A 12,467-nucleotide genomic window follows, 5' to 3' on the forward strand; every position below is an offset into this window, starting at 1 on the left:
GATCAGTCCTGGGTGTTCATTGGAAGGACTGATGCTGAAGCTGAAACTCCAGTACTTTGGCCACCTGATGCGAAGAGCTGACTCATTTGAAAAGACCCTGATGCTGGGAAAGATTGAAGGCAGGAGGAGAAGGGGACGACAGAGGATGAGATGGCTGGATGGCATCACTGACTTGATGGACATGAGTTTGAGCAAGCTCCGGGAGTTGGTGATGGACGGGGAGGCCTGGCGTGCTGCAGTCCATGGGGTTGCAAAGAGTCGGACACTTCTGAGCGACTGAACTGAATTGGTGGAGTGTCTGGTTCCCCCAGTCCTCTGGAAGACCTGTAATCAAACTCTGCTGGCCCTCGAGACCGGATGCCCAGCCCCTCTGTTGGCCCCCCAGGCTGGGAAGCCTGGCTCGGCCAGAACCTTCACAGCAGTGCTCACACTCTTTGGTGTTCTCATCCAGTCTGTGGGCCACCCACCCCGCGAGTGTAGTATTTGATTTCATCCTGAGTGCGTTCCTCCTGCCGTCTTGCTATGGTTGCTTCTTTGTCTTTGGACGTTGGGTATCTTTTTTTGGTGGGTTCCAGCATCATCATTTTGATGGTTTTTAACAGCTAGTTGCAATTTTAGTACTTTCACAGGAGATGAGCACACATCCTGGTTTTATCCTGGATATTGTGAGTGATGCGCTGGAGACACTCTTTTTTCCCATTATGTTCTTCCTAAGAGTAGACTTTTTCTTTCAGTTGTGTTAAAATAACGTAACATTTACCATCTCACCATTTGAAAAAATTATTTGGCTGTGATGGGTCTTAGTTGAGGTACGCGTGATCTTTCAGTTGTAGCACAAGAACTCTTAGTTGCAGTGTGTGGAATCTAGTTCCCTGACCAGGGATCGAACCCAGGCCCCCTGCATTGGGAGTGTGGAGTCTTGGCCACTGGACCACTAGGGAAGTCCCCCCTCTCAACCATGTTTAAACGTGCAGTTCAGGGTGTTAAGTACATGCACAGTGTTGCAGCCATCGCCACCAGCACTGTTTCATCTTGGGAACCTGGAACTTTGCCCCCGTTAAAACACCACCTCCCTGATCTCCCCTCCCCTGGTGCCCGCCCTCCTATGTTCTGTCTGTGGATTCGATTACGCACGGGAATGCAGCCGCTCAGTGTCTGTTAGTCTCTCGTGGCTGGCTGACTGCACTCCATAAGGCCCTCAAGGTCCCGCCGTGGCAGCTGTCCGCCTCCCCTTCCTGTCCGAGGCTTCAGCACGCCTCGCTCTGTGGGTGGGCACAGGGCTCCGGTACCCCTGCATCCCTGCCTTCCATGCCGTGGGGTGTGTGTCGGTGGGCTTGCTGGGTCCTTTGGATTCTCTGAGGAAGCCCCGCTGTTTTCCTTCCTGTCCCACCCGCGGTGCACAGGGCTCCCCCCAGGCCCTGCTTTCTGTGTTTTGATAGTGGGTAGCCATCCTCATAGGTGCTGTGTGAGGTGGCATTTCCTTGGGGTTTTGATCTTTTCTTTTTTTGTTTTCGGTGGGGGGAAGGCCCTCACTGCATGACTTACGAGATCTCAGTTCCCTGACTAGGGATTGAACCCAGGCTCCCAAGAGTGAGAGCACAGAGTCCCGGTCGCCGGGCAGTGGGCGTGCAGGCCTGTGCACAGGCCGTGTGGCCTGGGGCTGGGCGGGTCTGTGTGTGCCCGCCGCCTGCGCTGTGCCCGCCGTGGCCCCAGCAGCCACACGTGTGCTCCTGTGCCTTGAGGTCGTCGGCTTCTCTTTTTGTCCAGCTAGTCTGATGTGAGCGGGGCTGGGAACCCACTCAGATTTGCCTTAGAACCCCGTGTGGGTCCTGGCGTGTGCTCGGTGCGTCAGCTGTTGGTGGGGGCGGTCCCCCGCTGCCTGGCTCCCACAGAGCTGGTCCACTGCTCGCGCGGCCCCCGGGGGTGTCCCCGCGTGGCGGTCCCTCAGGGTAACGGGGCTGAGCTCCGGTGCAATGCTGTCTATCGCGGGCACCCCAACGGGGGCGCTCAGTCTCAGCGCCCTGCTCTCCCCAGTAGGTCGTCTCGGAGGGCCTCCTTGCTGCCGTCATGGTGTGCTCCTGGTGGTCTGGGGGGGCTCTTCCCAGCGGAGTGGGCGCCTGCCTGTTCCCTGTGAGCTGCCTTCACTGGATGTCCCTAGTGAGGGGCTGCGGCTCCCGGGGAAGCCCCTCCGCCCCTGGGCCTCAGGCAGCCCATCTGGCCCTGGGTGCCGTGGGCGTGCTTGGCGTGCCCCATCCAAGGAGAACGGAGTGTCCTTGGCGTTGTGGCCCCTCCTTGTCCCTGCGGCCAGCACGGGCCAGGTGGATGGTGGGGAGCCTGCTGCGCCTCGCCCGGCCGCCTGGGCTTGAGCTTTGCTGCCCAGTGGCTGTGGGCGGGCCCGGAGCCCTGCCCAGCTCTGCTTCCAGCTGTCTCAGGTCCTCCCTCTGGTCCTCTGCCCAGGCCTGGCTTTTCACTGGCCGCCTTGGGTGCTGCCCTGGCGGCAGGTGGAGGGGACAGCCTCCGTTTTCCGAGGGCTCTGGGGGCAGTGGCGTGACTTCCTTTCCTCGCCTGACTTCTGTGTTCTGCCACGAAAAATCAGTCCTATATCCTTTCACTTTGTTGTTTTGTGACTCCTGTCATTTCTGTGATATTAGAACTGCCTGTTGGGACTGAAATCACAGCAAACACCATAAATTGCCTCAAAATCCCCGAAACTCCCCAAATGTATAAAGAGCTCCATTGGCATACTCATCATAGGTTTGAAATTAAGATGTTTCTCTTCTTCTCTTTTTCTAATGCTGCAGTGTTCTGAGACGGAGGCACCTAGGCTGAGTGGAACTCAGCGTCAGGAAAAGCCCCCTTTCTGCTCCGAAGGTGGTGGAGTGCGTGAAGATGAAGCAGGCCCCGGAAGTCCTGGGCAGTGCCAGTGGGAAGTCCCCGAGCTGCGACGTGAGCCGCGAGTGCTCCGTCTTCCTGAGCAAAGCCCAGCTCTCCGCCGGCCTGCAGGACGGGGTCGTGCAGAAGTTCAACGGCCACGACGCGCTGCCGTTCATCCCGGCCGAGAGGCTAAAAGACCTCACCTCCCGCGTCTTTAATGGAGAGCCCGGTGCTCACGATGCCAAACTGCGTTTTGAATCCCAGGAAGTTAAGGGACTTGGGACCCCACCTCACACTACCCCCGTTAAAAATGGCTCTCCAGAAATTAAGCTGAAAATCACCAAAACCTACATGAATGGGAAACCTCTCTTTGAGTCCTCCATATGTGGCGACGGTGCGGCCGCCATGTCCCATTCGGAAGCAGACGGACAGAGACCAGAGCACAAGGCCCGGAGGAGCCGCAAGAGAAGTGCACAGTGTGGCTCTTTGCTGGAGCACGGCCTCGTGGAGGCCGCCCTGGTGTCCAGGGTCTCCAGTCCCATGGACAAAAAGGTATTTGTGAGCGAGGAGCTCTGGGCGGGTGGCAGGGGGCCTCGGAGGACACTCGACATGCGAGAGGTGGTAGGAGGTGGGCGTGGCCCCCACGGCCTGCTCTCCGCTCGCCCTGTGTGCTTGGCTCGGGCGCCTGGCTATGCCGCGGGGACGCTCACATCCTGTTGAGCAGCACCAAGGCCTGGAGATGAACTGTGAAGACTGAATGAGGTTCTGAATCTGGGCCTGGCCATTCCAGAGCCCTTGGCCTTCAGGCGGTCCTGTTTTCACAGAGCTCCTCTCCGCCTGATGGCGGTCAGTGGGAGACCCCTTGGGCCTTCCTTGGTCTGTGCTGTCTGAGGAGGGGGCAGGCCTGCTGGCCTCCCCTCGGTCACTGTCCACCCGGGGCTCCTCTCGCAGGGGTCCTGCAGATGGCTCACCCCAGTGAGCATGGGCTGTGCCTCCTGCCTGCACACTCGTGGTGCCCAGCGCAGAGTGCGGTGCTAGAGTGTACGTGAATGCGTGTTCAGGCTTCGAAGGCTGGGTGGGAATGTGGGACGAAAACACGGTGTTTATGCCAGAAGTCTTCAGTGACGTGGGAACCTTGGCCCTGGCTCAGGAGCTGCAGAGTTGCTCTATGGCACCCCTGTTCCTGAGGGCTGGTGGTCTGCATTCACAGGGTCTGGCAGGCCTCTGTGTGCTGGTCAGGCGAAGCTCCAAGCCCGCTTTCAGGAGTAGGGGCAGGGGCTTGAGGCCAACTTGGGTTTCTTCTCACCAAGGCTGGAGTACTCACTGTAAAACTATAGTGAGGAATCTTGTTTGCGGTCCCGCAGAGAGGACGGGAAAGGACCGACGTTTCCCTGGAGGAGCTGAAACTGATGCAGACCTTCAGGGTTTAAGTGTCTGTTGGGAGCTGGGGCGGGCGCAGGGCGACTCTGACGCAGCCCCAGTGGCGGTGGCCTGGGCTGATGCGGCCCTGCTTGAAGCCCCTGGTGGGTCCATGCTCCTTTATAGGAAAGAAGCTGCCGGTTGGTTTTGTTAAGACTTGGGCAAGTCACCTGCTTTTGCCTCTCAGAGTCTGACTTCACCCTCCGAGTGGGGACAAATACTACCTGTCCTGAGGGCGTGGTGGCGAGGCTGAGTGTGATACTGGGATGTTGTGGAGCAGCCTGAGAGCCGGCGTCTTTGAGAAGTGTGTGATGTGCCTGCTCTGTGCCAGCCCTCACCCCCTGATGAGGCATGGTGACCACGCTGTCTTCCGTTCACGCCTGTGGGACTGAGGCTCAAAGCAGGTCAGCGATTCAGCTGTGCGCAGCCCCTGACGAGGACGCTGCTCTTGCCAGGCCTTCAGCCTCCTCCTGGCCTGGGTTCTGAGATGCAGTGACTGAGGCTCCGAGAGCCCAGGCCCTGGTTGGTGGAGGTGGGGCTGGGCCTGCTGCTGAGCCCCCGTGTCCTGGCCCCCCTGGGGTCTTCTCTCCCGAGGACTGACTGTCTGTAAGGGCTCAGAGGGGCAGAGGGCCAGAGGATGAATTCCATGAGAATTTTTGTCCAGCCTGCGAATAAACCTCCACTAAAGGCCTCCCACCAGGCCAAGGAACTGGATTTCTGCAGAAGTCTTTGTAATGCTGGGCACCTCTGTATGCTGACAGAGGTACTTGCTGATCTTTTAGCTGAGGGCAGGAGATGAACAGTTTTGATGAAGTGCTATCAGGACTGTTACCTAAAAAGCAGTGAGGGAAAGCACACTTCTTTTTAGGTGTGTTTGTACATGTGTGTGTATAGAATCTCTGATCTGACTCACCCTTGGTCTTCTGTGGATAGGAAGCTGGATTTAGGGGTAGGTACTCGATGTATCTCTTGTTCATTTTCAGATTCCCGCTAAGAGAGAATCCTGTCCGAACAGCAACAGAGACAAAGACCAGCTGCTGAAGTACAATGTCGGGGACCTGGTGTGGTCCAAGGTGTCCGGTTACCCCTGGTGGCCGTGCATGGTCTCTGCCGACCCACTCCTGCACAGTTACACCAAACTGAAAGGTATCGTGTTTGGGGGGCTGCTTTTCCAACTTTGTCTCCTGCACTTGATTGTTCTCATCTCCCAGCTTCTTTCTTCCTCTTCCTCCAGCAGCCCTGCTGTGGTTCTTTATTCCCCTTTTTTATTGTGCTTTAATGTGCAGACATGAGACTTAGCGTCCTAACCGAGTGCGCAAATAGTGTATGAAGTGCATTCACATTGCCATATAGCGGTCCCCACCATCTGTGCCCAGAGCTCTGCTCACTCTGTAAACCTGAAACTCTGTGCTCGTGAGGTGGCAGCTCCTCAGTGCCCCACCCCAGGCCCTGGCGGCCCCCTCCGCTTCTGGCCTGCTGTCTGTGGTGTGGGTTTGCATCTCCCCAGTGATGAGTGATGTTGAGCATCTTTTCATGTGCCTATTAGCCATTCATACAGCATTTGAATCGGCTTGTTGGTGGGGGTGGGTTTGATTGTTAAATTTTTTGTGGTTCATTTTGCAACTTTGAAGTTAGTGATTCAGACATGACACATTACTTTTTTTTTACATCCAACTTAGATATGTACTTTATCTGATTGAATTAGTATTAAAAGAGAATGGTCTTTGTCTTGTCATTTGCTTTTCAGGTTTTATGATAACTTATTATTATTTAAATATATAGTAATTACTTATGTCAGCATGATTTTCAGAAATTAGTATTTTATATTGCATTTTAGTTTAAAAAATATCCCAGTTTATTTTATTAGGTGGGAAAAAGGAAAAAAAATAGAGATAATCATCTTTGGTGTCATGAAACTTGAGTTATAAATCAGAGAAGTTAGAGAACATATTAAGAATGTAATGTGTTATTGATACAGATTAGAGCAGATGCTTAAATAATAATTGGACAATTCATGAAACATAAGATCTCTTGTGGTTTTGGAGGAAAAAAAAGAAATCGGATAATTTGAGAGTCTCATAAGCAGTTCTTCTAGAGTGAAGTTTGACTTTGGTGTGAGGAAGGTGAGGTGTGGAGATGCAGGGTTGGAGCTGGCTGCGTTGGTGCCCAGGCGACGGTGCCCTCCAGCTGCGTGGGCAGCAGGTTGGGGCCTGCCTGGTGTGGCCCCTCTCGCCAGAGGTCTGAGCCTTGCCGGGGCCTTGCTGCTGGGAGTGGGGTGCAGCAGTGCCCCCTGGCAGGCAGCCTGGGAGGCGCAGGTCAGGATGAGAGGCCCTCCCCTGCATCCCGAGACGCCGGCGCGCACGCGTGGTGAAGGTGTGCAGGACACTGGGGCTGGGGAGGGGCCTGTGGGCCGGTTCTGGTTCTGACTCGGTACAGGATGTGTAGCTTCGTCAGCTTGTCAGCATGAGGGAGTCCCTGTTGGGACTTCCGGGGCCCCAGGATGCACCCCAGAGGCCTCTGGACTTGGTCAGAGTAGGACAGAAGCACCAGTTGAGGCAGAAGCCAGGCTGTCCTGCTGTGGTCGGCATGGGCCTTCTGACCTGGTGGCAGCCCCCCTCCCAGCTCCAGGCGGTCCGGGCAGTGGCCGTCCAGGCCCCCACACCTCCACACCACTCGTCTGCAGAGCACGTCATAGGCAGCCTCTCGGGGTCCTTCTTAGCGTTGGGATTTCTGCTCCATTCAGCCTCCTCGCACCTCAGACCGTAGAACTGAAGGCGTCCTTCCGTATCTCTTTGTTCCAGCTACCGGGGTTAATTAAGTTCATTACACGTTCCCCCGATTTAGGGTTGAGTAGTTTCTATGGTCTACAGCAGCTTCATCCCTTCATGGCAAATAGATGGGGAAACAATGGAAGCAGTGAGAGACTTTATTTTTTTGGGCTCCAAAATCACTGCAGATGGTGACTGCAGCCATGAAATTAAAAAAAGACGCTTGCTCCTTGGAAGAAAAGCTATAACCAACCTAGACAGCATATTAAAAAATAGAGACATTACTTCACCAACAGAGGTCCATCTAGTCAAAGCTATGGTTTTTCCAGTAGTCATGTACGGATGTGCGAGTTGGACTATAAAGAAAGATAGTCACCAAAGAATTGATGCTTTTGAACTGTGGTGTTGAAGAAGACTCTTGAGAGTTACTTGAACTACAAGGAGATCAAACCAGTCAGAAGGCTGAGAGCCGGGATGAGTTGCAAGGGGATTCAGATGACCTTTGGAAAGCGAAGGGGTCAGAGGAACCTGTGAGGCTGTGGGGTTGGCCTGTGCCGTGGCCCCTGCTCAGGAGGTGTGGACCAGAGTGTCTATCCAGTTATCTAGGAAATCAACCCTGAATACTCATTGGAAGGACTGATGCTGAAGCTGAAGCTCTAATACTTTGGCCACCTGATGCAAAGAACTGACTCATTGGAAAAGACCCTGATGTTGGGAAAGATTGAGGGCAGGAAGAAGGGAACGACAGAGGATGAGATGATTGGATGGCATCACTGACTCAATGGACATGAGTTTGAGCAAACTCCAGGAGTTGGTGATGGACAGGGAGGCCTGGTGTGCTGCAGTCTGTGGTGTCACAAAGAGTCGGACACCATTGAGCGACTGAGCTGACTGCAGCTTCCCTGAGTGAGACGGATGCACCACCGTTGGTGTGCGTGCTCTGGCTTGGCGCTTTTGCACTTCTGCTTAAGGAACCGCAGCAGTGGCTCCTGGCTGAGGCACGGACTCTGAAGAGTCGGCTGCCAGGGCGCGGCCCAGCTGGCAGTGAGCTGCTCCTCGGTGTCGCTAAGCTCCAGAGATTCTTAGGGCATCTTCCCTAAGTGTGAGAGACAGAGGTGATGATAACGCTACTTTTGGGGAAAGATCTCAGCACAGAGAGTGGTGACCTATCAGATATTATCATCCTCTTTTTTTTAACTTTTGAAACCAGAGTTTATGTTCTATCTACCCCCTCTCCCCTGGTCCCCTCTGGGCTTTTTACAGAAAACATTGCTGTTTGAGCAGTTAACCCCCCTGCAGGATCCTTGTGTTTGGTGATTTAATAATTCTGTGCCCATTTTCAGTGTTTTATGTTGCGAAGTATTCCCCCAACTTTCCCAATGCCAAGTGGGTACACTTGGATTCTGTCTTGTTTTTCATGTGAAACATTTTGTTTATTATTTGTTGTTTGTTATTGTTTTTTCCCCATATAGAAGCTTTTCAAGCCCACACTTCAGAGTGGAACAGTGCTGTGGACGTCATCCACTCTCACCTAGACTTGCCAGCCCTTAAATGCTTTGTTTCACCTGCTCTGTCTCTCTCTCTTGTGTATAAATATATTCCCCTTTGCCAGCTCAGCTGAGTGGGTGCTGCACCCATCCTGACTCTTCACCCTAACTTGTCAGCGGGAGTCCTCCCGGAACAAGGCCAGTACCCCACCTGCGTGTGAGAAAGTGGCCCATCAGTAACTGACCCTTCGTCTCTTGGGGCCTTGCTTAGATCTCCCGGGAGGCTCCAGTGTGGCCATGCACTTTTCACCCTGAGGTTGAGTCTGGGTGCCCCCCAGCCCCTGCGGGTGAGAGCAGACTCGGGCCCGCAGAGGCAGGCGAGCACCACGCAGGTGGGGCCCAGACTTGGCCCTTCACTGAAGACCTTGAAGGAAGGTTCGGTCCAACAGTGTGCTTCACCAGGAGCTGTCTTGGGTTGCAGGGGAGGCAGCCTTGGTCAGCACAGGCCAGCTTCAGAGGACTGACAGTGTGCCTTTGGAAAGCAGTTCAGAAGGCTGAGAGCCAGGATGAGTTGCAAAGGGGATGACCTGTGGAAAGCGAAGGAGTCAGAGGAACCTGTGAGACTGTGGGGCTGGCCTGTGCCGAGGCCCCCGCCCAGGAGGCTTGGACCAGAGTGTCCAGTGGAGGCTGGCTGCTGTCTCGCTGGCTGACCTGTGCTGCGCCCGGGGCCCGGCTCCCGACCGCCGCCTCTGAGGTTTGGCCCTCCCTGAGGGCCCTCTGGCCCGTTAGTGCTCTCCATTTTCATCCTCTTCTCATGGTTAAGGAGCTGGCGCTTTTCTGAAGGGGACCGTCAGAAGGTTACTTATGTATTGAAGGTTGCAGTCTTCACTCCCTTTAACACTCCCATTGTTGCAGATGTGGCCTCGGGGAGCCCATGAAGTCCCTTCCAGCTGTGTGCCCCTGCCCTGGCTCTGTCTGTCTTGGAGCGCTTCCTTATGTGTGCGAAACACGAACCACACTCCAGGCCCCCTTTACACTTTCTTTGCCCCAGTCCTTGAAACAACTGTTCCTCAGAGGAAGCCTGGGTCCTTTTAGTGGCGAGTGGTGTGTGGACGCCCAGGTCTGGGCTCTGGCTGTGTCCAAGGCCTGGAAGGCAGAGGACGGAGTGTGAGGCGGGTCTGCGGGCATGCTGCCCTCGCTCCCTCTGCGGCACCTGCGATGGTGGGCCTGAGGCTCAGGAGTCCTTGCTGGGAGGACGGCATGGAGGAGGGTGGCTTCGGGTGTGGAGCTGGCTGAGCAGGGGCTTGGAAAGCGAGGCCTTTTGGTTCCTGTGAGATGGAACTCCCTCACCTACCCCTGATTCCCACCCGGATTTTCTCTCTGTGTATGTGCTTCTTTTTACTCATCATACTTGGGATCAGAGAAGTACTTGAATCTGAATCAGTAGCAACACATTTAAGCTCTTCTTAAAAGATAATTTCATTTATTTATTTTTGGCGGTGCTGGGTCTTCTTGCTGTTCGGTCTTTTCCCCAGGTATGAGTGGGAGCTACTCTCTGATTGCAGTATTTGGGCTTCTCATTGTGGTGGTGTCTTTGCGGCGCACAGGCTTAGTAGTTGCAGCGCGTGGGCTCGGCAGCCGTGGTTCCCGGGCTCCCGGGCACAGGCTCGGCAGCCGTGGTTCCCGGGCTCCCGGGCACAGGCTCGGCAGCCGTGGTTCCCGGGCTCCAGGGCACAGGCTCGGCAGCCGTGGTTCCCGGGCTCCAGGGCACAGGCTCGGCAGCCGTGGTTCCCGGGCTCCAGGGCACAGGCTCGGCAGCCGTGGTTCCCGGGCTCCCGGGCACAGGCTCGGCAGCCGTGGTTCCCGGGCTCCCGGGCACAGGCTCGGCAGCCGTGGTTCCCGGGCTCCCGGGCACAGGCTCGGCAGCCGTGGTTCCCGGGCTCCAGGGCACAGGCTCGGCAGCCGTGGTTCCCGGGCTCCCGGGCACAGGCTCGGCAGCCGTGGTTCCCGGGCTCCCGGGCACAGGCTCGGCAGCCGTGGTGCGTGGGCTTAGTTCCTGCACAGCGTGTGGGATCGTCCCAGATCAGGGATCAAACCTGTGTCTCTTGCGTTGGCAGGGGGATTCTTTACCACTGAGCCACCAGGGAAGCCCACACTTGAGCTGTAAGAACTGAAGCAGAATCTTACGTGTGAAAGAGAGCACAGCTGTTTAGAGTTCAGATTTCCTTTGCAAATCTAATGGTGTTTTTGTCATTTGTAGCAGCTGAACTTGTCTTGGCGACTGCCTGCCAGGGCATACAGATGGATGAGCCAGCAGCTCTGAGGCCTGACCCTCTGGGTTGGAATCAGGAGATCAGTGGTGTTTTGGGTATTACACTGTGAAGAAGACTGGGTTCTTCTGCACCTGGGAGCGTTACCATCTCCCAGGTGCACCTGGATCCTACTGGTCTTCCCTTTAGGTACTGGGGCCTCAGTCAGATTCTCTTCTGTTATGCAGATTTTCATTTTCACCTTTTCTGTGTCATGGAAAGGAACCCTGATTGCTGTATTTCTAAATTCCAGCGTTTTCTGAAAATACTACAGGTAATCTGACTTTCTCACCTTTGGAGTTACTTGCTACTGTGAGTTTTCCTTTCTGCTTGTTCTGTCAACTAGGAAGAGAGGTGTGTGAGGATCTCCCACTGTGGTGGTGGATGTGCCCGGTTCCATTTGAGGTTTTGTCAGTTTCTACTTTATCTGTTTTGGGGCTCTGGGGACCTCCAGGGACCGAACCAGGAAGTGTGGACCTGACCATCATTGTTCTGTTTCCCATGGCGCAGACTCTGGTCTGCTTGGTCTCACTCAGGTTCAGGATCCACCTTGTGTCTGATGGGCCGCGATGGGGAGGAAGCGAGTACAGTACAACGTTAAGGTGCCTCAGCTAGTGGTGGAGGCCAGGTTCTCTCAGGAAGGAGTGCAGGTGGGGCCTCAGTGACCACTGTTTTCCTTCCAGCTGTGAGGATGAAAATCCAAGGTCACAGGGAGGAAGGGTTGCTAACAGGTGGTGGGACAGTTGGTTAATTATGGTGGTCAAAGAAAGTAAGGAATTCACCTCTCAATTTGGACCAGAATAAAATTCAGATGGATTAGAAAAAACCTTAAAAATAAGAGAAACTTGGGTTACGTTTGTTGTGAAATTTCTGAGCAGAAAAGAACTTTAAAAATGTTAATTTTATAAGCTTGGGATCAGCCTGTCATATTCTCTGATTTTCTTTTTTTTTCTAGCTGACATGTAAGGAGCATTTTTACTGTCTTTAGCTATTTTTAAAAATTATGTGTGTTCATATTATATGTTCAAATATGTACCATAACATTTTTCTTAATTATGCAAATGCTATGGCATATATCTCTATTCATTTTCATGATCAAGAGGTCTTTTGAAATACTAAAATAATGAAAGCAGTCACAAATCTCTTGGCATAGTTTTGAATCTGAGCTATTTTAAAATCAAAGAAGTATAGACACTTATAAACAAGTCAAATTGTCCTGAGAGATTAATAGTGAAAAATAGTCCCCTGTCCTCCCCAGAAGTAATTATTTTAAACTCTTTATAAACATTTTCTTTTGGTTTCAGCTACTCTTTTATCATCTAGATATCTTCTGTTGACTTTCTATTATGGTAAATGAAGATTGATCTCTTCAATCATTTCCTGTTTCTTTCCCTTCCATTCTTCCCATATAATTAACTCACTGTTTTTATTACATCAAACATCAGTGTTCATTTAATTTTGACTATGTAAATATCATTCAGTGAAAAACTCAGCTGTGTTCTGTAATTGCGTTTTATTTCTTGTACAACCTTTTGTCTTTTTTCTGGAGCTAACTATTGAATTTCTTGTGAAATTGTATGGTTCGCTGCCATTTAGCTTTAATTTTTTCA

At 53.4% G+C, this 12,467-nt stretch overlaps 1 protein-coding gene across 6 annotated transcripts in view; it reads left to right on the plus strand.

The window, feature by feature from the left end:
• The window catches only part of NSD2 (nuclear receptor binding SET domain protein 2), a 69,768-nt gene that overhangs the window by 24,007 nt on the left and 33,294 nt on the right, over positions 1-12,467 (plus strand). For all 6 annotated transcript variants that reach the window (XR_011485986.1, XM_070462520.1, XM_070462519.1 and 3 more), the window contains 2 exons: positions 2,802-3,426; positions 5,277-5,439. Coding sequence is in view for 5 of the 6 variants with exons in the window: in XM_070462520.1 (XP_070318621.1) it covers positions 2,890-3,426; positions 5,277-5,439 (700 nt within the window). In the remaining variant the exon portion in view is untranslated. The remainder of the gene's footprint in view (positions 1-2,801; positions 3,427-5,276; positions 5,440-12,467) is intronic.

This window comes from Odocoileus virginianus, unplaced genomic scaffold (assembly GCF_023699985.2).
Source record: "Odocoileus virginianus isolate 20LAN1187 ecotype Illinois unplaced genomic scaffold, Ovbor_1.2 Unplaced_Scaffold_5, whole genome shotgun sequence".
Classification (NCBI taxonomy): domain Eukaryota; kingdom Metazoa; phylum Chordata; class Mammalia; order Artiodactyla; family Cervidae; genus Odocoileus; species Odocoileus virginianus.